Source organism: Calliphora vicina, chromosome 5 (assembly GCF_958450345.1).
Source record: "Calliphora vicina chromosome 5, idCalVici1.1, whole genome shotgun sequence".
NCBI lineage: Eukaryota > Metazoa > Arthropoda > Insecta > Diptera > Calliphoridae > Calliphora > Calliphora vicina.
In genome coordinates, this window is record NC_088784.1 from 46,606,487 (window position 1) to 46,629,452 (window position 22,966).

General features: G+C 33.0%; 5 protein-coding genes across 5 annotated transcripts; 2 read left to right on the forward strand and 3 right to left on the reverse strand.

Annotated features, from left to right (window-relative positions):
• Positions 1–514: 514 nt before the first annotated feature.
• Positions 515–1,513, reverse strand: LOC135961213 (uncharacterized). Its single transcript, XM_065512708.1, has one exon. The coding sequence runs from the start codon at positions 1,511–1,513 to the stop codon at positions 515–517; it is 999 nt and encodes a 332-aa protein (XP_065368780.1).
• Positions 1,514–3,290: 1,777 nt separating this feature from the next.
• On the forward strand, positions 3,291–4,131 carry LOC135961215 (putative nuclease HARBI1). The gene is made up of 3 exons (XM_065512709.1): positions 3,291–3,415; positions 3,475–3,916; positions 3,976–4,131. The coding sequence occupies exons 1-3, from the start codon at positions 3,291–3,293 to the stop codon at positions 4,129–4,131; spliced, it is 723 nt and encodes a 240-aa protein (XP_065368781.1).
• A 1,558-nt stretch (positions 4,132–5,689) lies between these two features.
• On the reverse strand, positions 5,690–8,099 carry LOC135961216 (uncharacterized). Its single transcript, XM_065512710.1, has 3 exons — positions 8,066–8,099; positions 6,287–6,468; positions 5,690–6,223 (listed from the first exon to the last, which is right to left on the reverse strand). The coding sequence occupies exons 1-3, from the start codon at positions 8,097–8,099 to the stop codon at positions 5,690–5,692; spliced, it is 750 nt and encodes a 249-aa protein (XP_065368782.1).
• Positions 8,100–15,116: 7,017 nt separating this feature from the next.
• LOC135961217 (putative nuclease HARBI1) lies at positions 15,117–15,920 on the forward strand. The gene is made up of 3 exons (XM_065512711.1): positions 15,117–15,284; positions 15,338–15,482; positions 15,556–15,920. The coding sequence occupies exons 1-3, from the start codon at positions 15,117–15,119 to the stop codon at positions 15,918–15,920; spliced, it is 678 nt and encodes a 225-aa protein (XP_065368783.1).
• A 462-nt stretch (positions 15,921–16,382) lies between these two features.
• On the reverse strand, positions 16,383–17,675 carry LOC135961218 (uncharacterized). Its single transcript, XM_065512713.1, has 3 exons — positions 17,650–17,675; positions 17,403–17,589; positions 16,383–16,514 (listed from the first exon to the last, which is right to left on the reverse strand). The coding sequence occupies exons 1-3, from the start codon at positions 17,673–17,675 to the stop codon at positions 16,383–16,385; spliced, it is 345 nt and encodes a 114-aa protein (XP_065368785.1).
• Positions 17,676–22,966: the final 5,291 nt, after the last annotated feature.

The following is a 22,966-nucleotide window of genomic DNA, read 5'->3' on the forward strand; positions in this document are numbered from 1 at the left end:
ACCCCAGATTGAATGCCTGGCGTTGGCATCACAGCCCAGGATGATGTCGTCAGATGCCCCAACAGAGGACAGTAGAGCACTCACTTCAACTGGAGGAGCTGTCTTCTCATGTGCCATGTAGCTTGAGGCAATCATGAAGCTTCTGTTGCACGGTAGCTCGACCTTAGCTACTGTAAGGTCTTCTGAACTAAGCTGCCAAGTCAGAAGCCCAGGGTTCTTGCACCAGCCCAATGTCCAGGTCCTCTTCGGCTAAGAGTACCCGAAGGTTATCTGTTGCACATTTCGAGTGCTGCAGATTTATCTGCACTATTTTAAGCGCCATTGTTGGTTTTTGGGGGGGGTTCGGAGAGCTTCATTTCTGTGAGCAGAGAGTTTGCAGCTTCAATCTCATCCGCTTCACCGCTACCCGTACCTGTAGGCCTGAACACCTTTACCTTGGCGTCCCTCACTCCGAAGAACAGCTTAAAGCCCGCCTTCTCAAGCTCGACAGAGCCCGATTCGGTGATGGCGAGGATTAAGCATGTGTGGCCATCGCCTTCCTCGGTGCGGATGATGGACCAGTCATGTGGATGTCGGGGTTCTGTAGCTTCAGACACTCCACCAACTTATGCGCATCGGTTGCCATCTTCGGTAACCAAATACGTGCACGCGGTCTCATTGGAATTTCTTGAGCAGGGATCAGTTTAAGGCTTAAACCTACCCATGCACCACTAATATTTGCGATGCACTTGCTAAGAAAGTCCTTTGAGAACTCGTCCATGCATTTGATCACCCTGTAGCCCCGGTGAATCTCACCAGAGTCAAAACGAGGTGCTGTACCAGTCCTATTAGCGAACACGTGTTCCATTACGAGTTCAGTTAATTCGGACTCGATAGCACCCCATTCTGTTACCACAGGATTGATGGTGCCGTCTTTCTCGGTCGCCAGAGCCATTAGAAGATGGTCCTTAACCAACTCGTTGAAGGGCCGTCTGGCGGATGTAGTCGTGGTTGATGTGGGTCCCGGAGTGGATTTTTTCTCGACAACCTTTCTCCGTTTAGGCGACTTCTCTCCCTCTGTCTGAGAGCGATTGCGCTTGGACCTCTCTGTTTCTTCGGCTGCTGCCTTTGATGTACTGGGTACGGAATCCAAAAACTTTTGGTACTCATCTACCACAGCCTGGTATTTAGCGCGATCTTCTTCATCACGCTCATGGGGGGCACCGCTGGCAGCATTCTTGTCAATCTTGTCAAGAATGAATATCGCCTTGGCGTAACGGGATTTGAGGATGTCTTTCTGACTCTTCCTCTTTTTTATTTTCTTCTTCAATTGGTCGCCAGTCTTGGCATCCGATTGAAGAGGTGCATTCGTCAAGTTTTTGGAGGGCAGTAGAGTGCTGTGACGGTCACCCAAGCTGCCTGACATTGCGACCAGAGTCTCTTGACTAGAGGCTAGTAGGTCGTCTTCTGAAGAAGATCCGAGATCATCGGTTTTCTTCAGGGGGTTGTTGTTGTTGATGTTGTTTGTGTTCATTTTTGGTCCCACGAGTAGGCACGTAAGGGGATGGACCATCCATGCAGTGACGGTGTACATAGACTAGACAGAGATTACAACCGGCCCGTGTCATAAGCACCGGAGGGGAGCTGTTATCGATTAATCTTCTTTAACCACTAATTAGCCATTCAGGTTCTCGGCACTGCTACCAACCACGTTAACCTTACAAGTGGGGGAAAAGAAAGAGAGAGAGAAAAGACAGAGGGAAAGAACAGAGAGAGGAAAGAACAGAACAGTTTTGGTCCGCGGGTAGTAAAACAAGAAAGATAAATAGAGCACTATCGCTAGGCGACCATTTGATCTAAAATGTATCGCCAGTTATAGCATTACCCTAGCACCAATTATATCCTACTGTGACCATTTGTTAAAAATGTGTCACAATATTATATAGTTGGCTATCACAACCCGTTTTACGAAACCTAGCCATATCAATAAGTTTAGACCATTCGTTAGAAAAAGTGTCTCAAGATATTGACATTGCTCGAGCATTTGTCAGGGCTAATGACATGTTGTAGGAAACAGTATCATTAGACTAGGCAATTGCTCCCCCTATCCGCCACCTGGGACTCGTCCGATAGGAGACTGATAACTCCACACGGATTATTATCATATAGTGAATTTAATTTTTCACTTTTTGTTTGACCAAACTGCTACGAAAAAGAATCAGTAAATTTATTTGCCGTGTGGTCACACTATATCAAATACTTTCATGAAATAATTGCTTGATCAAATAGAGAAAAACAGAAAATTATTTGCTCAGTATGACGGAAAAATAAGAGGAGTTTATTCAAATATTTTTGGTACTAAATTAAAGACACAAATTCACTATTTTTTTAACATAAATATATATTCAATATTTCTTATTTAAATTATTTTCACTAAATAATTGCATCAATAAATGAAGTCTTCTTCTTCACATAAAAGTCATTCAGCATAGGATGGCATACTGGGAGAAAAACTAATTGAAGACATGAAGTCTATGTTGCGATTTTTGCTATTTTATGCGATTTATATTTTTATACGTTTAACATAGTCTGATGTTTGATTATTTTTTATTTATACATGGAGTTTGTCTATTTTCAAAATTTAAAATTGTTCATATGTACATATGGAATATTAACTGAAATTTTATACAGATTGAATTTAAAATCAAAGAAAATTTTTTATACATACATAAATAGTATGAATTGATTGTAATTAAAAAATTCTTAAACAGTATGATCTGTTTAATTTTTTTTACTGCAGAAGAAGAATATGTCTAATAGCATTTTTGACTTTTCTAATTTTTGTATCATACAAAAATTTTTATTATAAATTTTTAGATAATGCGATTGAATTGGAATTAATTAAAAATTTATGTAAAAGATTTCCGTAAAATTTAACAATATTTGTGAACATGTTCTTATTCTTAGGCCCTAATTTTGTAAATCACTTGCGTTAAACGCTTCGCCAACGCTGTTGTGAACGCGTAACAAAAAATATCAAATTTTATTAATCACTACGTCATTGCGTTTAGTCAACGCCGAAATATTACGATGTCACTTCTATTGTCAAATCTCTACGTAGCCGTGGTTGCCATTGTATAAGTTGATACTAAAATTTAAAATAAAAACATACAAAAAGGTGTACTTATATAGTGTTGGCAATGCTGTAAGCCAAACAGCTGTGTGGCGTTTATTTACTTTTTAATCCATAAAAAATTTGTAACAAAATAAATGTTAAAAACATAAAAGTAAAGTAAGCAAGTGATATAAATATGTTCGCGCTAATGGATATGTCGTCTTCTTCGGATGATGAAGACTCTTTGAGCATCCTAGACATGTCTGTTAAAAAAAACGAGCTTCGTTCTAACATCAACATTATCAATATGCCAAATAATGAGTAAGTAAAATAACATAAATATTAAAAACGTAACTAATTTTTAAATTTACTTTTTAAAGATTTCTGAAGAATTTTCGAATGAACAAGGAGACATTTTTATATATTTTAGGCGAGATAACACCCTATCTAAAAGAAACTTACCGTGTGACAGCTATAACAAAAGAAGCAAAACTGGCTACAACAATACGGTTTTTTTCAACTGGAAGTTATCAAAAAGGGATTGGGAACGAGATTATAGCATCTCTTTCACAGTCCAAGGTTAGTGAAGTAATCACTGAATGTTTAGCCGCTATGGAAAAATCGCTTTGTCCAAACTGGATAAAGTTCAATCTTACGGCCGAAGAGGAGATGAACAGCAAAATTCAATTTCTTGAAAAATTTGATTTTCCGGGTGTAATTGGCTGCGTCGATGGGACGCATGTTAGAATAAAACCTCCAAAAGAAGATGTGAAACATCTTTATTACAATAGGAAAGGCTTTTATAGTTTGAATGTTATGTTGGTATGAACATGTAAGGTTTGTTTAAGCATTTGCAATTTTATTTAATTTTGTTTTTTTAGGTGTGTGATTCTAACCAAATTATTACATTTGTGGACTCTCGACATCCAGGTGCCAATCATGACGCATTTATTTGGTCTTCTAGTGTAGTAGATGAGTATTTGAAAACCTCATATTTGAATGGTAAATCCAACACATGGCTTCTAGGTATGTATTAAACGTTTATATTCTAAAGTAAATATATATAACGAATAAACTATTATTACTGCTTTCGTATGTATGTTATGGCAGTGTTGAATTCAATTCCAGCAATATTTATGTACGCATATTTATACAATAAATTTTAATTCGTAAAAATGACCTTTTAGGAGATGGTGGTTATCGGTGCTTGCCCTATTTGTTAACACCCTACAGAAATCCATCATTTGAAAGTCAAATAAATTTTAACACCAAGCTAACAAAAGTCCGAAACACTATAGAGAGGTGCATTGGAGTCTTAAAAAATAGATTTAGGTGCATAATAGGAGAAAGGGGTTTACACTACGGAGAAGAAAAGGCCAAAATAATGGTAAACGTATGTTGTGCTTTGCATAACATTTGCATATATTACAAAAACGATTGGCCGCCAATGGACGTGCCTGAAGAAATCAACAATAATATAAACGATGACCTTCAAAGTGATAATACGATTTCTTCAGTTGCGCAAAGAATAAGAGACAGGGTAGCAAGTAATTTATTATAAAAAACTTTGTGTTTATAAGTATACTTTTTATATTTAAAAAAATTAGCAGCCTTAAGCTTCGTTCACAATGGCAGCAACATTTTCACTTGGTGTTCACAATAAAGCAAACGTTTTTATTTTCGCAACTACACACATTTTCAATTATGAAAACGTTAAAATTTTGCCCACAACAATATCGCGTATATATTATTATTTGTTAAAAGATTTTGTTAAAATTTTCATTCAAAACTAAATACATAAAATTATTATAATTTCATACAAATTATTTCTGAAATGTAACTAAGGTGTTTTTGAAAAAGTTGAGCCTGATTTGCATGCAACTGTAAATGACGTTTATAATAATTTTATGTAGTTTTGAATGAAAATTTTAACAAAATCTTTTAACAAATAATAATATATACGCGATATTGTTGTGGGCAAAATTTTAACGTTTTCATAATTGAAAATGTGTGTAGTTGCGAAAATAAAAACGTTTGCTTTATTGTGAACACCAAGTGAAAATGTTGCTGCCATTGTTAACGAAGCTTTATAATAGTACTTTCATAGTTTTATATGGAAGAATAATTAAAAAGTTAACATAAACGTAAAATAAATAATAAAATAATAATAAAAAAAGAAGAATTCAGTATTCACAGAAAAAACTATATTTCAATTCAAATATTAATCACATATTGAACAGGTTTCAATGATTTTATAATTGAATGAAGTATTCATGTGATCAAAAACAAATTTCTCTGATATTTTCTACTGAATTTTGAGTTTTGAATTTGATAATTTGGATAATTGAATATACGATTTTCGTTATTGGTTGAACTTTAATAAAAAAAAATTATTGAATATACAATTTTCGTAATTCAAAACACATTTTTGTTATTTTTTGTGTTTTCAATTACGAAATTGTATATTCAATAATTTTTTTTTATTATAGTTTTTTTCTTTTTGTTTTAGTAATAAATATTAATTAGTAATTAAAATTAAAAATAAGATTCCATTTTTTTTTAAATAAAGAAATTGTAATGAATTTGAAAATACTGTTAATTTTTTTCTTGAAGCAGTCTATTTTGTATTTCTATCGCTGTAGTTAATTTTTCCAAAGCTGCCGTCTGTCTGGTAATAGCTTCGGTATGCTCTTGAGTTAACTTTATCAGCTTTTTCCTTTCGTCATCTTTTGCCATTTGTCTTCGTTTTTTCAAACTGAAAGTTTGCTTGTGTGTAGAACATTGTGGCTGAGGAGGTGTTTCAATAATATTTAAAATGTTTTCCTCTACTGTAGGTGCGTTTTCTGCTGGGGGAGAGCACGATACATCTGGAAGCTCAGGGCAGTCATTTGATGGTATAACTGATGGTGGCGACGAAGCGAGTACAGTGTTATGTGGTTCGTTTGCAATCTTTACACCGTAGAAAGTGCCAGATGGATTAGCAGCCACATTAATACTAACAATACTATCAACTGCTAATTCAATTGGTGTTAATTCACTAACCTCCGACGGTCCACCACCAGTTTGTCGAATACTTTTTTTATTATTCGAAAGCTTTTTTTTTAGTCTGCCCCTGTAGTCAGTCCAAACCTAAAGTAGATACATATGTTTATTTCAAAAACAATTATATTTAAAAAAATGTTTTCAACCCACCTTCCTCCATTTCGCGGATGTTCTAATTGGTGGGCCAATTGCATTCAGCAGTTTTGAAGTGGCCTCCCAAACATTTTCAACACTTGCCTTTGAACTGCCAAAATTAGGCATTCCGCGTGCCACTTCTGGATGCTTCTCCATTTCTGACACTAGCAACTCAAATTGGGCTGCCGTTGTTGCCTCTTTTTTTGCCGTAAGAAAATTATAATAGTATTTAATACTTTATATATACTTTATTACAAATGGTTATATTTACTTACATAGTTATGTTAAACAATTCGTTTAAATATTTTTTTTTTTATTTATTTAACAATATTTTACCACTTTTTAAACTAACGCCAAGAAAATTGAAGCGTTAAATTTGACAATCAAAGTGACAAAAAAAAACCAGCGTTGCGTTTTATAAAATGTACAATTTCAAACAATTGTATTCACAATAACGTAAGAATCAGCTGTTACAACGCGAGCAGTCACTTGCTGGAACGCAGTGATTTGCAAACTGCAATTTAATGCAACGCAACGAAAATTGAGGCGTTGCGTTTTATAAAATTAGGGCCTTAATGAAAAAAGTTTGGAAAAATTCGTGTTCGATTAATAATATGTATTAAAAAACCAATAAGCATTTTTACTGGAATTCAAGTTGATACAAAGTGTAATTCAAGCCTTGAATTATAGTCAAGCAATTGAATTACAGTTGTATTACACTTTATTTCAATAGCATTCTCTAGTAAAAGGAAACAAAAACTTTTCTTACAAATAAGCCGAAAAATAAGCGGAATTTGACGATTCAACTACTTATTTTTCTACTGTAAGAAGTCATTATTTTTGTTCGCGATGTCCCAAAAGTAATCCTTTATATTTTGGCCAGAAATAAGTTGTTTTGTTAGTAGAGTTATTTATAGAATTTTTATTTACACAAAAAAATAAAAATAAAAAAAATAAGTCGCAGACCCGATTCGAACCTGCAACCTTCTGTTTGGTAGTCTGCCGTTGTGCTCACTACACCACTGCTTAGTTATTTCATTGTGCATCAAATAATGGTTTTCACACTGTAATGCAATATTCTTTTCTGTTTTTCTAAAAATAAACATGCAATAAAAAAATGGGCAAATTGAAAAAAAGTAACAGTTTTTTTGTTTATTTTGTTTTTTTAGACTTTACTACTTAAAAAGTATGTTATTAAAAAACACATTATTAAAAAGACATTGTAGCCTTTGTAAGCGAAGTTTTTGCTGGGCTGTTCATCATCTGTGGTATATACTTTGAATATCTTTCATTTTATATTGAGAAATATTTATTCATGTGCATGAATAAAATTGCCAAAACTCTTTTTCTAGCTCGTATTTTAAAACTTGATGATGGAAATTCTTCACTTATAGATGTTTTATAGAGTAGAGAAAATAAATTGAATTTATTATATTTTATTACTTTAATTTTGGTAAATAGAACTTCTTTAAAATTATATTGGCTTTCAAATCGGTCGGAAGCATTTCCATAATTTTTAAAATTAACTTTTTGGATTTATTTTGTTATCGAATCTAAAGGACTAAGGACTTCTTTTAATTTTAGGAATCGGTCTATCACACTATGTATGTACAGAGTAAATCTCTTGAATTTGAGAATGTCCCGGCTTTGAACATTTTTGAACAATTGTTTTCAAGTTACTTTTCTTTTATACAAAATGTCAAGGAAAGTAGACGATACTATTTTATTTCTATTTTGTGGTACACATGAGTCGCTCCAAAGAATCATATGCTCAATACAGTAATTTTGACTTACCTGCACAACCAACTTTGCACGATATTTTGTGCATGTAAGTTAAAAATGCAGTTAATCTTAATGCACTTACCTGCTCATTGATGCTGGTAAGTGCATTTACAGTTTACTGCCCAAAAAAGCAGCTAACGACAAATAATTCATGTTAAGCTTTGTGATTTTAATAATAAAGTGTTTTTTTAAGGCCGCCAGAACTGGATTAACTGTCTAATGAACTGTCCCACTGTTCTCACTTTTTGACATTTAGGATCAGTATACTCTGGCAAATCATTATAAATAGATTGATGCTTGAACAACGCTACCAAATTATCCAAATATACTTTGAAAATCAGTTATTGATTCACGCAACTTATTGTCGACTGTTTTATCGCAAAATTACATTTAGCGATGAGGCTCAAGTTTACCTTAACGGGTCTGTTAATAAACAAAATTGACTTCTTTACATCCAGAAAAATTCACCGTTTGGTGCGGTTTACATGCTGGAGGCATCATTGGATCCTATTGCTTCAGAAATGAAGCCGGAGCTTGCGTTGCGAGATCGTTACAGAACCATGATCAATAATTTTTTTTAAAATATGGATTACATTTAGCCGGGCGATATGTGGTTTCAACAGGAGGCGCTACGTGCCATACGGTGACCGCAACCATCGATTTATTGAAATGGACCTGTCTTTGCGATTTGACATTTTCGATTATTACCTCTAGGTCCACGTGAAGTCACTGGTTTATGCTGATAAACCAGCAACAATTCAAACCATCAATTCAATTCCAAAGTGGTCCAAAATTGGACTCCATAATGCGCTTCATCAAAAACAGCCATGATGGCATATTCCCGAAATCATTTCCAATTTGGAACTAAAAATGCCAATAACTTCAAAAATAAATTCAATTTATTTTCTCAACTCTATAAAATATCTATAAGTGAAGACGAATTTCAATCATCAAGTTTTAAAATAAAGGTAGTTTAGACAAATTCAGAAACAATTTTTTCAAAAATTTTCAAAAAAGAACATGCACAAGAATAATATTTTTATTTTAAAATCGTCAATTTCAGTTCTAGTTCAGTTAGGACGTGTTTATTTTTACTCCGAGTTAACTCGTTATTTTAATGTATCTATCGGAAAATAAATATAAATATCACCTGTATATTATTTACGCGAAAGGACGCTTTTATTTTAATAATATTATTAAATAAAAAAATCAAAACAACAACTAAAAGACAAATAAGTAAAAAAAATTTTATATTTTTTTTCTTTTTTTGAACCTTTTTTGTGCATTGACTATTAAATAAAGATCAAGAGTGTTAACGAAAGTAATTACAAATACTCTTAAATGAGTCTCTTCAACGAAAACAGTGAGCGAAGGTTAAGTGTAAACGGCAGAAATGCATACGTTACAGTTAATGAAGACGAAAAAAATATAAACAAAACAAACAGAAGAATAGATGACAACTTGTTTTTAACCGCCAAACCTGTTAACCGCGCTCGTTCTTGTTCCCCCGCATTGACAACAACTAATGATTGTCAAACAAAAGAAAATTCAATTCAATCAGAAAATAAAAATATTTTATCTATGCCTGAAAGTATGCTAGCTATATCAGCTTCAGATACGAAATCCACCACACTAACTACAAATAAAATTAACCCATTAAGCGGCGCTATACCCAAGATTAGTCAACCATTGAATAATGATAATAAATCCCAAATACAGGTTGGAATGGACCGGTATTACAGTATTAAAACGGGCACGAAGTCCCAAGTCCTCGAAAGCGGCACCCTTGGCCAAATTATATAAGGATAGTGAACCTGATAGACTAAACAATGAAAATCGTTTTTCTATTCTGGAATGTGAAACTAATGAACCAGTAAATAAAATCAATTCTACAAAACCACCCCCCATTTACTTGAGAGAAAATAATTCGAATCCACTGGTTCAGATCCTTATCTCATTAATAGGAGAGAACTCTTTTTACGTAATCCCAATCAAGAAAGGTACGATTTATGAAACTAAAATACAGGTCAATAGTGAAAACGATTATAGAAAGGTTGTAACATATTTTGAAACTCAAAAGAAAAGTTTTTACACTTATCAGCTGAAAGGAAGCAAGGGTCTACAAGTTGTAATAAAGGGTATTGACTGTAATGTTGAACCACTCGAAATAAAGCAAAGCTTAGAAGATAAAGGCTATAAGACAAAAAATGTGATAAATATTAGAAATCGCGAAAAAATACCCAACCACTCTTCCGTGTTGAACTTGAACCCGGTGACATAAACCTGAAAAAAAATGAAACACATCCCATATATAACTTGAAGTACTTATTGCATCGTAAAATTACGGTAGAAGAACCACACAAACGATTTGGCCCCGTCCAATGTATGAATTGCCAAGAATATGGACACACCAAGGCATATTGCAAATTGCCACCAGTATGTGTCATTTGCGGGGAGTTACATAACACATCCCAATGTAACAAATCTAAAGATGATCCTAAAATAAAAAATGCAGCAATTGCGGAGGTGACCACACAGTAAACTACAGGGGTTGTCCTGTCTAGTCAATTGTTAAAAAATCACAAAGCCAGAAACCAAAGATTTTCCCCGCTCAGCCATTAAATAACATCAATTTGAACTAACCCCCGTTGCAACAGACATATGACAACAAAGTAACATATGCAAATGTACTTAGAAACAACCAAACTCAGTCGCAAGTCTGTCAACTCCAAAACGAAAATATGAACCGAGAGGTAAGAGAGCAAACGACTAGAATCTACAATAGAAACTCTTGTGCAGTCGGTAAATAACTTTACAAACTCAATGAGTAACATGATGCAAGAAATGATATGATAAGGACCGCCTCCTGTAGTTATTATCGATTGGTGGTTTTCCAACAATTTTTTTTTTGTTCTTGATTTGAGTTCTGCCCAAACCTAAACGAAACAAGTAATAGTATTATTTTATATATCAAAAAGGTTTTTGATTTTTCAAAAAAAAGTAAAAAATTGTATGTCTTGTTACAAAACATTTTTTTTATAGATATCCCACTCGCATCCCACTAAGCGACAAAAAGGATGTTAAAGGAAAACACATAAGCTTTCTTCTGAGCAAAAAAAAAAATTAAAAAATGGGTCCATTTTTTCAAAAAAAGTCAACACAGTTTTTGATTTTGCAAAAAAATTCAAAAATTTTAAATCTTGAGTTACAAAATATTTTTTTTGATAGATATTCCACTCGCATCCCACTAAGCGACCATATAGGTCGCTTAGGAAAAGACCTAAGCTTTCTTAAAAAAAATAAAAAAAAGAAATAAAAAGGGCCCATTTTGAAAAAAAAGTCAAAAATATTTTTGATTTAAAAAAAAAAATCAAAAATATTTTATTAAATTTTTTTAATTTTTTTTTTTCGAAAGATTGCATAAATAGCTATCTAAACTATTTGGGACACATTTTGCTAAGAACAATAGGTAATAAGTTATATGGATACAAAAAAAAACACCTGTTTGGCCAAAATGTCAAATTTTGACATTTTCTTGACCGATCTTATTGAAAAATGGTGTCCGAATTACTATCCAATAGAACTAACATTGGTGCAAATTCGCGATCGGAAGACATCGATTTCAAAAGTTGGTTCACTTGACGTGAAATGCCCCATATACTAACCATCAAAACATGAGTCGTAAATTTAATGTGGTTTTCGGAATTTAGTACCACGATTAACTAATTTATTAAATTTAGCACTATTTATATTATGAGTATCCTTAAACATGTTTAAAAAATTGTTTACAAATTTATATTGCTACATACCTTTTTCCATTCTGCTACTTCTCTTTGAGGCGGCCCCAAACCATTTAATTTGTTTGTAATATCTGCCCATATACCCTCAATCTTTGCCTTATTTGCTCCAAACACGGGTTTGTTTAATGCAATTTCCGGATATTTCTTCATTTCCTTACAAAGAAATTCAAATTGCTCTGTTGTTGTTATCTTTAATCTTTAAAGTATATAAAGATAAATATAAATTAGAATGAAAAACAACCAATTGTATACTTACATTCTTTTTTTGGTAGAATCTTCCATTTTTTGTCGGCAGTATAATTTTTTATTAATTAATAATTTTTTGGAATTTTCACAAAACAAAATTGTTGCCAAATGATTAAAGTGTATAAATTTAAAACAAAAAGTAGAACAAAAATGTATAAATTTAAAAAAAAAATATCTTGGCAGTAATACCCTGACAATAACGTAAATCATAGACACAAACCACGTAAGACAGACGAAAAAAATATATTGTCTTACTGAATCGTAATTTCGACTACTTTTCTTCCTCAGACAAGACGAAACAATCGTCGAACAGAATTGGGGTATTAAAAAGCTCTTGGAATTTCGAAAAATGGAATCATTGAATAAATATTTAGAAAGCCTGGACGCAACCCCGCAATCGGATTACTCATTATGGCGAGCAACAAAAAATCTTAAAAGACCCGTTATATGTAAGTCCCCCTTGCGAAATTCAAGTGGTGGTTGGACAAGAAATGATACTGAAAAAGGGAATCTGCTTGTTAATCATTTAAAAAAAGTATTTACACCGAACACATCAAACGAAGCAATTGAGTTGCCACCTGTTGCACCCTATTTTGGAGCAGCCGTACCCCTACGTTTTGAGATTCGAGAGATCGAAAATGCTATTGCTGATTTAAATCCCAAGAAAGCGCCTGGTATGGACAAGATCAGCAACAAGATGCTTATGGAGCTACCCCGGATAGCAATAAAAATTATTCTTTTTATTTTTAATGCTATATTACGACTTGAATATTATCCTCCAGAATGGAAGGTTTCACTGTTTACCATGATACCCAAGCCGGGAAAAGATCACACAAAAGTAGAATCATACAGACCCATCAGCCTATTGTCTAATATATCAAAACTATTTGAGAAGATACTTATGAACAAGTTGTACCCGATGTTAACTGAAAACAATTGTATTCCGAATCATCAATTTGGATTTAGAAGAAAACACAGTACTATCGAACAAACCCATAGACTTGTAAATATGGTGAGAAAAGCGTTTGAAGAAAAGAAATACTGTTCTGCACTCTTCATCGACATCTCTCAAGCGTTTGATAAGGTATGGCATGCTGGATTAATATACAAATTGAGTCAAAATTTACCGGCAAACACACATAAGCTGTTGAAAAGCTATTTAACTGGTCGAACATTTAAGGTTAAAGAGGGAAACTTTTTAAGTACTGCACAACTCATTGAAGCTGGAGTCCCCCAAGGCAGTATCCTGGGACCTTTTTTATATTTTATGTATTCGTCTGATATGCCAACTAACAATCGCACTCATACATCAACATTTGCTGATGATACTGCTATTCCAAGCATTCATGAAAACCCTCAATGTTATTGCAGGCTGTGCTTAACAGACCATGAACTGCCTAAGAATATGTTTTTGGAATGCAAACGGCATACGCCAACACAAAAACGAACTCGAATATTTTTTAAGAAACCAACAAATTGATGTAATGCTGGTTTCTGAAACTCATTTGACGTCCAGAAGTTCCTTTCGAATAAATGGATATGTAATATATGTCACCAAAGATCCCAGAGGTAGAGCATGCGGAGGCTATGCAATTTTAATAAAAGCTCGAATAAAACACTACTTAATGTGTGATTTTTGCGAAGATTATCTTCAAGCTACTACAATCTGTCTTGAAGATTTTCATCGAAACTTAGTGATTTCATCGATATACTCACCCCCAAGATTCTCAATTACAGAAAGTCAATATAATAGATTTTTTAAATCACTAGGCCCCCGTTTCCTGGCTGCTGGCGATTATAATGCTAAGCACACATTCTGGGGATCACGACTGATTACCCCTAAAGGTCGTGTTTTGTTCGACTCAATTTTTAAAATGGGTTTGCATGTGCTTTCGAGCGGCCAACCTACTTACTGGCCTACTGACCCACGAAAAATACCGGATGTTATTGATTTTAGCGTGATGAAAAATATCACTAGAGAAATGATTCAAATTGAATCCTCGCTGGAACTATCTTCAGATCACTCACCCACTATTATTACTTTATTGAGCCCCCTAGCAATTGTATCCCCGACTGGTAATTTAGAGATGGCAGGCACAAGAATAAATTGGCTCAAATATAAAAAATACCTCAATACACATTTCTCGGAAAACATACCGCTAAGAACACCAGAAAACATCGATCACTCTCTTATCAAATTCGATAAAAATCTCAAACTGGCTGCTCAACATGCTACCCAAACCCCCCCGAGAATTCAGATATAATAGAATTAATTCTGCAGATGTCGAACGGCTCTTAAATGAAAAAAGAAGATTTCGAATAGAGTGGCAATTGCACAGATCCCCCCAACTAAAATCGAAGCTTTAAGATTGTATAAAAAGACTTATGCCCCAATTCTGTTAGACGATTTAGGACGAATTTTCTTCTTTTCATATTTGAGTTATTAGTTTTGAATTCTATAAAACAATAATGGTTGTTGTCTAGGATAATGGCACTTAATAACGTAAAATATTTGATTCAGTAAAATTATTATGGACGTTTTTAAATATCAAACAGACGATAAGAATTTCGTAGTCGTCTTGAATATTTTGAAAATGTTTTCTTTTGTTGGATATGTTTCAACAACGAAAATTCTTCGAGTTGAAAGAAAAAAATTGCGCGATAGAACTAATCCGTTGGAACTACCAAATGCAGAGTAAGTAAATAATAAATCTAAAACTAAATATGCTAATGCTATTATGTTTAGGTTTCAGAGAAATTTTAGATTGACCAAGGAAGTGTTCCAAAATGTATTGTTCTTGGTAACCCCTCATATGCAAAAAACCTACAGGCAGACTTCAATACACCCAACTCTAAAAGTAGCGATATTTTTGAAGTTTTTAGCGACAGGTAGTTACCAAAGGCCGGTTGGAAACGACTTTCTTGGATGCGTTTCTCAGACGAGCATGTGCCGTATTTTGGATGAATGCTTAACGGTTTTTGAATGCCACTATTGCCCAAAGCTGATTCAACTAAAAATGTCACAGGAAGAAGAACAATCTACCAAATTCAGGATTAATCAGAAATTTAATTTTCCCGGGGTTTTAGGCTTTGTGGATGGCACACATGTACGCATAAAATGTCCACAAGCAAATCCGGAATTCTATTATAATAGAAAGGGATACCACAGCATAAACGCCATGATAGTAAGTATGATGTTTTTTAACGTAATTTGTCTTTAAATATATTTTAATTACAGATTTGTGATGATGAGCTTTTAATCCGCTTTATAGATGCTAGGCATCCTGGAAGTAACCATGATTCCTTCATTTGGAGAGGAAGTCAAGCAAACCAATTTTTCAATAGCTTATATAGTGGTGGGAAAAGAAATTTTTGGCTGTTAGGTGTGTATAAATATTTATAGAGCATACATTATTATTATTTTCTACTTTCTTTTTTATTCATTTGTTATTCTAGGTGACTCCGGATATCCGTTTTTACCCTATTTAATGACTCCGCTGAGAAATTGCACAACGGCACAGGAGGAAATGTACCAGAAAAATCACATAAAAGCCAGGAATTGTGTGGAACGTTGCATAGGCGTTCTCAAAAGCAGGTTTAGATGTATACTGGGGGAAAGAGGACTGCATTATGAACCTGAGAAAGTTACCAAAATTATAAATGTGTGCTGTGCACTGCACAATGCATGTGTAAAATACAGCAGTGAAATAGATCTTCCAGAAGCACCCATTATTGATGATATTGCAGATGATGTTGTGCATGAGACCAGTAACGTTGCAAATGATATTCGCAGGCGTATTATAATTAATTTCAATACTTAAATAGAATTTCATACGATGTATCTATCTATCTATCTATCTATCTATCTATCTATCTATCTATCTATCTATCTATCTATCTATCTATCTATCTATCTATCTATCTATCTATCTATCTATCTATCTATCTATCTATCTATCTATCTATCTAAAAAAATACAATTTATATAGTTAAAAACACAAATGTCTTTTATTCATCAGATGTCATGTAATTAAAAAACTTTTCTGCAATGTTTGCCAACTTTTCAGTAGAATCTGCGATTCTTTTTTGAGTCGCAGTTAGCTCCTCTATATCTTGGTTAAGTTTTTTTTGTTGATTCACTTGTTCCCTCAGCAAATCATTTGTAGAATTAGATGCCCTTTTTGAGGTTGATTGGTGAAAATCATTTTTTTGGCTGGAGGTTGTACAAATATTTTCTTCTAGTCCAATTTTTTTTCCAGGTGGCAGTGCCGCTGATCTTATATTTAGGCTTCGTCTACCATTTCTTCCAGTGGAGACAATGAATCGTGATGATAAGGACCGCCTCCTGTAGTTATTATAGATTGGTGGTTTTCCAACAATTTTTTTTTTGTTCTTGATTTGAGTTCTGCCCAAACCTAAACGAAACAAGTAATAGTATTATTTTATATATCAAAAAGGTTTTTGATTTTTCAAAAAAAAGTAAAAAATTGTATGTCTTGTTACAAAACATTTTTTTATAGATATCCCAATCGCATCCCACTAAGCGACAAAAAGGATGTTAAAGGAAAACACATAAGCTTTCTTCTGAGCAAAAAAAAAAATTAAAAAATGGGTCCATTTTTTTAAAAAAAGTCAACAAAGTTTTTGATTTTGCAAAAAAATTCAAAAATTTTAAATCTTGAGTTACAAAATATTTTTTTTGATAGATATCCCACTCGCATCCCACTAAGCGACCATATAGGTCGCTTAGGAAAAGACCTAAGCTTTCTTAAAAAAAATAAAAAAAAAATAAAAAGGGCCCATTTTGAAAAAAAAAAGTCAAAAATATTTTTGATTTAAAAAAAAAAATCAAAAATATTTTATTAAATTTTTTTAATTTTTTTTTTCGAAAGATTGCATAAATAGCTATCTAAACTATTTGGGACACATTTTGCTAAGAACAATAGGTAATAAGTTATATGGATAAAAAAAAACACCTGTTTGGCCAAAATGTCAAATTTTGACCTCCTATAACTCAGAGAGTTCTTGACCGATCTTATTGAAAAATGGTGTCCGAATTACTATCCAATAGAACTAACATTGGTGCAAATTTCATCGAGATCGGAAGACATCGATTTCAAAAGTTGGTTCACTTGACGTGAAATGCCCCATATACTAACCATCAAAACATGAGTCGTAAATTTAATGTGGTTTTCGGAATTTAGTACCACGATTAACTAATTTATTAAATTTAGCACTATTTATATTATGAGTATCCTTAAACATGTTTAAAAAATTGTTTACAAATTTATATTGCTACATACCTTTTTCCATTCTGCTACTTCTCTTTGAGGCGGCCCCAAACCATTTAATTTGTTTGTAATATCTGCCCATATACCCTCAATCTTTGCCTTATTTGCTCCAAACACGGGTTTGTTTAATGCAATTTCCGGATATTTCTTTATTTCCTTACAAAGAAATTCAAATTGCTCTGTTGTTGTTATCTTTAATCTTTAAAGTATATAAAGATAAATATAAATTAGAATGAAAAACAACCAATTGTATACTTACATTCTTTTTTTGGTAGAATCTTCCATTTTTTGTCGGCAGTATAATTTTTTATTAATTAATAATTTTTTGGAATTTTCACAAAACAAAATTGTTGCCAAATGATTAAAGTGAATAAATTTAAAACAAAAAGTAGAACAAAAATGTATAAATTTAAAAAAAAAATATCTTGGCAGTAATACCCTGACAATAACGTAAATCATAGACACAAACCACGTAAGACAGACGAAAAAAATATATTGTCTTACTGAATCGTAATTTCGACTACTTTTCTTCCTCAGACAAGACGAAACAATCGTCGAACAGAATTGGGGTATTAAAAAGCTCTTGGAATTTCGAAAAATGGAATCATTGAATAAATATTTAGAAAGCCTGGACGCAACCCCGCAATCGGATTACTCATTATGGCGAGCAACAAAAAATCTTAAAAGACCCGTTATATGTAAGTCCCCCTTGCGAAATTCAAGTGGTGGTTGGACAAGAAATGATACTGAAAAAGGGAATCTGCTTGTTAATCATTTAAAAAAAGTATTTACACCGAACACATCAAACGAAGCAATTGAGTTGCCACCTGTTGCACCCTATTTTGGAGCAGCCGTACCCCTACGTTTTGAGATTCGAGAGATCGAAAATGCTATTGCTGATTTAAATCCCAAGAAAGTGCCTGGTATGGACAAGATCAGCAACAAGATGCTTATGGAGCTACCCCGGATAGCAATAAAAATTATTCTTTTTATTTTTAATGCTATATTACGACTTGAATATTATCCTCCAGAATGGAAGGTTTCACTGTTTACCATGATACCCAAGCCGGGAAAAGATCACACAAAAGTAGAATCATACAGACCCATCAGCCTATTGTCTAATATATCAAAGCTATTTGAGAAGATACTTATGAACAAGTTGTACCCGATGTTAACTGAAAACAATTGTATTCCGAATCATCAATTTGGATTTAGAAGAAAACACAGTACTATCGAACAAACCCATAGACTTGTAAATATGGTGAGAAAAGCGTTTGAAGAAAAGAAATACTGTTCTGCACTCTTCATCGACATCTCTCAAGCGTTTGATAAGGTATGGCATGCTGGATTAATATACAAATTGAGTCAAAATTTACCGGCAAACACACATAAGCTGTTGGAAAGCTATTTAACTGGTCGAACATTTAAGGTTAAAGAGGGAAACTTTTTAAGTACTGCACAACTCATTGAAGCTGGAGTCCCCCAAGGCAGTATCCTGGGACCTTTTTTATATTTGATGTATTCGTCTGATATGCCAACTAACAATCGCACTCATACATCAACATTTGCTGATGATACTGCTATTCCAAGCATTCATGAAAACCCTCAAGAAGCGTCTCGTTACTTACAAAACCACATATTTCAATTAGAAAAATGGTTAAAACAATGGAAAATTAAAGTCAACGAGCAAAAATGTACACACATTACATTTACATTGCGTAGAGAATCATGCCCCCCTATTCATTTCAATAACCAAACAATAATTCAACAATCGGAAGTGAAATACCTCGGAATTCATCTCGATCGTCGCCTTACATGGAAAAGTCATATAGATGCAAAGTTGACTCAAATGAAATTGAAATCAATTCAAATTAATTGGCTTATTGGCAGAAACTCCACGCTTAGTTTAGATTGTAAACTTCTACTTTATAACATGATCATAAAACCGATATGGAGTTATGGCATACAGTTATGGGGCACGGCCTCAGCGTCAAATGTAGAAATGATCCAAAGACGCCAAAACAAGTTTCTAAGAATGATCACAGTTGCCCCCTGGTATATCAAAAACGCGAATATACACAAAGATCTAAACGTGCCCACTGTAAAAACTGAAATCTCGAAAAACGTACAAAAATATTTAAAAAAACTTGAAGATCACCCAACCCCGCTGGCCCGCAACATATTAGATAACCGTGGCCACACTCGATTAAGAAGGAGGGACACAGCAGACCTAATCTAGAAGGAAGAATTCCAATTTAACCAAAACAACCATGAACACAAAATTTTTTCGTCCGGCACTGGCTGGACTAATTAAATAATAATATTAGATATAAGATTTGAACCACTTATTTTTAGTTCATTAAATAATGAAGATACAATAAATAAAAAAATATAAAAAAAAAAAAATTTAAAATCAAAAATTACATTCTTCCTGAGACACCCTATCTTACTGAGACACTCTGTATATAAAAATAACCGTTGTAGATTGTATACTGTAATATTCTTGAATATAGAACGAATTCGAAATGCCTATTATAATAAAAATAAAATATTTTTTTATTTTTTAAAACCTTGTTAAATATTTGTGTCACATACTTGAAGATAACACAAGTTTTTTATATTTACAACATTTAATACACAGTTTATTCTATATCCACAAAAATGGCACATACGGTACTATAACACATTAAATTTTTAGCAAAAATGGATATACAACAAAATTCCTCCACAATATCTCAGATATTATAAGAGATATAGACCTGGCGATCGAACAGATCGATAGATTTAAGTATTTTACCCCAGAAAATGGTCTTAACTCATTTGTTTTTGATTTTGTGATATACGTGAAGATAACTTCGGGACGACGATATGTTTGTATAGCTCAAAAATAATTTAGAACAAATTTGTTTGACGTGTTTACTCTTACAAGTGTTTTGTAAGATCAAACAGCATCAAATAAAATAAAACTATTTTTTTTGTTTTGAATCAACCTAAGTAAAATAAGTTTTTCAAATAAAAGAATTAAAATGTATTTTATTTAGTGGTTACGTCTTTTTCGTCAAATATTTGTCATGTGTGACCCACCTTAAGAATTGCAGGCAGTACTCAATGAAGATTGTTGTTAAACTCAACAAGAACTTACAAAATCATTGGGAGCTACTAAATCAATTTCAAAACGTTTGCAGTCAACAGGGTTCATCCAAAAGCAGGGAAATTGGGTACCATACGAATTGAAGCTGAGAGACCTTCAAAGACGATTTTTTATGTCTGAAATGCTATTTCAACGCTATAATAGTGCATTTACACTTGTAATTTTTAAACTAGTTTATGATCATAAGCTACTTTCATAAACAATACCGTTTACATCAGCATTTTAGACAATTAAGTGGTTTATTTTTGACAAGTCATAAAACAGCTGACTTCAATATAAACAAGTAAGAGTGCTATATTCGGCTATGCCGAATCTTATATACCCTTCACCTTTGTTGTGGATGCATTATTATTTTTTATAATTAGTATATAAGTTATTTAAAATGAAACAACTTTGAGTACTTTACTGCAACTGAAGTTGCGATCAAAAAGATCTTTATTTATAATCACAAAATAAAAAAGTCAATAAAATAAAACAAAGAATTAATTATGCAGACATATCGTCAGCATTTATAAAAATATTAAATTATGCAGACATACCGTCAGCATTTACAAAAAATATTAAATTCTTATTAAAATAACATAAGTAAAATAAACAAGTGTAGCATAAACCATATGTCAACTATACCGACAGAATATTGAAATGCAAAAGAATTAATATCATATTACAGAAACGACAAAACAGTAAACACTTTGTGTGTTGTACTAATCGTTACTTAATTTTTATGTGATTCTTGCGTTCAATGTTCTGTCCAACTGCTACATTCTCCACTTTAGGTTAAAATGCAATGTAAGCATTAATTTAGTATATAATCAATAAAATTTTAATAAATGGACACACTTTGCATTACCAACTCTGAGCTGTAATTTAGCTCGAGCAAAGTGGTATAAAAATAAAACAACTTTTGATTTTCTTCTCTTATATGGCGATCCTGCCAGCCTTTTGGAGTGCTTGAAAAATAAAAAGCACCCAAAAGAGTATTAAAAAAAAAGTCCTTTAGAGTGCATTTTCAAAAAGAAAGCACCTAAAGTAATCTTTTATTTACACCAGTCTTTTGGAGTGCTTAGCAAACAAAAAAGAGCACCCAAAAGAAATCTTGTGGTTCCTGGCGGACAGCCAAGTCTCCGCCAGAAGTCTGTACGGCCAAAAGTACAGAATGGGAACGCCTGGACCAAAGGCAATTACGCTTGAGGAGTATATGAAAAGAAAAACACCAGCCCAGCCAACCAAAGATCTTGCCAAATTTCCAGTAACCACAAAACCCAAACGCAGGGGTGGTTTTAAAGCCAGACTGAGAAGGGAGAAGGCGATCCTAATCCGATTGCTGAACCAGGGTCCTCCACCTCCATGGGACCAAGCGTCCTCAATGTGGATAAAGATCGAGAGGATTGATCTCCTTTTAAAAAGTAAAGTTTAAGAAAATAACTGTGCATTCAGCTGCACGTTTAGGTCAGTAGGCGTTAACCGCCATTTGACAAAAATTTAACAACAAAATATAAAAAAAAATAAAATATATATATGGGGCATTTCACGTCAAGTGAACCAACTTTTGAAATCGATGTCTTCCGATGTCCGCGATGAAATTTGCACCAATGTTAGTTCTATTGGTAATTCGGACACCATTTTTCAACAAGATCGGTCAAGAACTCTCTGAGTTATAGGAGGTCAAAATTTGACATTTTGGCCAAACAGGTGTTTTTTTTTATCCATATAACTTATTACCTATTGTTCTTAGCAAAATGTGTCCCAAATAGTTTAGATAGCTATTTATGCAATCTTTCGAAAAAAAAAATTAAAAAAATTTAATAAAATATTATTGATTTTTTTTTTTAAATCAAAAATATTTTTGACTTTTTTTTCAAAATGGGCCCTTTTTATTTTTTTTTATTTTTTTTAAGAAAGCTTAGGTCTTTTGCTAAGCGACCTATATGGTCGCTTAGTGGGATGCGAGTGGGATATCTATCAAAAAAATATTTTGTAACTCAAGATTTAAAATTTTTGAATTTTTTTGCAAAATCAAAAACTTTGTTGACTTTTTTTAAAAAAATGGACCCATTTTTTAATTTTTTTTTTGCTCAGAAGAAAGCTTATGTGTTTTCCTTTAACACCCACCCTTTTTGTCGCTTAGTGGGATGCGAGTGGGATATCTATAAAAACAATGTTTTGTAACTCATACAATTTTTTACTTTTTTTTTGAAAAATCAAAAACCTTTTTGACTTTTTTTTCCAAAATGGACTCTTTTTTTATTAATTTTTTTTTCTCAAAAGAAAGCTTAGGTCTTTTCCTTTAAAACCTTTTTGGTCGCTTAGTGGGATGCGAGAGGGATATCTATCAAAATAAATGTTTTGTAACTCAAGACAAATGTTTTTAAATTGATTTTTTTCATATTTGTGTGTAAGTGTTTCTAAAACCTTAAAAATAAAA

What these genes read in the sequence shown, in the direction of transcription:
- LOC135961213 (XM_065512708.1), bottom strand. Translation starts at nt 1,513, where the DNA reads ATGAACACAAACAACATCAACAACAACAACCCCCTGAAGAAAACCGAT.
- LOC135961215 (XM_065512709.1), top strand. Translation starts at nt 3,291, where the DNA reads ATGTTCGCGCTAATGGATATGTCGTCTTCTTCGGATGATGAAGACTCT. An exon ending in ATCAATATGCCAAATAATGA is followed by an intron (nt 3,416 to 3,474) that starts GTAAGTAAAATA and finishes TACTTTTTAAAG; the next exon opens with ATTTCTGAAGAATTTTCGAA. An exon ending in ATAGTTTGAATGTTATGTTG is followed by an intron (nt 3,917 to 3,975) that starts GTATGAACATGT and finishes TTGTTTTTTTAG; the next exon opens with GTGTGTGATTCTAACCAAAT.
- LOC135961216 (XM_065512710.1), bottom strand. Translation starts at nt 8,099, where the DNA reads ATGCACAAAATATCGTGCAAAGTTGGTTGTGCAG. An exon ending in GTGCAAAGTTGGTTGTGCAG is followed by an intron (nt 6,469 to 8,065) that starts GTAAGTCAAAAT and finishes CGGCAAAAAAAG; the next exon opens with AGGCAACAACGGCAGCCCAA. An exon ending in CATCCGCGAAATGGAGGAAG is followed by an intron (nt 6,224 to 6,286) that starts GTGGGTTGAAAA and finishes TATCTACTTTAG; the next exon opens with GTTTGGACTGACTACAGGGG.
- LOC135961217 (XM_065512711.1), top strand. Translation starts at nt 15,117, where the DNA reads ATGTCACAGGAAGAAGAACAATCTACCAAATTCAGGATTAATCAGAAA. An exon ending in ACAGCATAAACGCCATGATA is followed by an intron (nt 15,285 to 15,337) that starts GTAAGTATGATG and finishes TTTTAATTACAG; the next exon opens with ATTTGTGATGATGAGCTTTT. An exon ending in AAGAAATTTTTGGCTGTTAG is followed by an intron (nt 15,483 to 15,555) that starts GTGTGTATAAAT and finishes TTGTTATTCTAG; the next exon opens with GTGACTCCGGATATCCGTTT.
- LOC135961218 (XM_065512713.1), bottom strand. Translation starts at nt 17,675, where the DNA reads ATGGAAGATTCTACCAAAAAAAGAAT. An exon ending in GATTCTACCAAAAAAAGAAT is followed by an intron (nt 17,590 to 17,649) that starts GTAAGTATACAA and finishes TATACTTTAAAG; the next exon opens with ATTAAAGATAACAACAACAG. An exon ending in AAGTAGCAGAATGGAAAAAG is followed by an intron (nt 16,515 to 17,402) that starts GTATGTAGCAAT and finishes TGTTTCGTTTAG; the next exon opens with GTTTGGGCAGAACTCAAATC.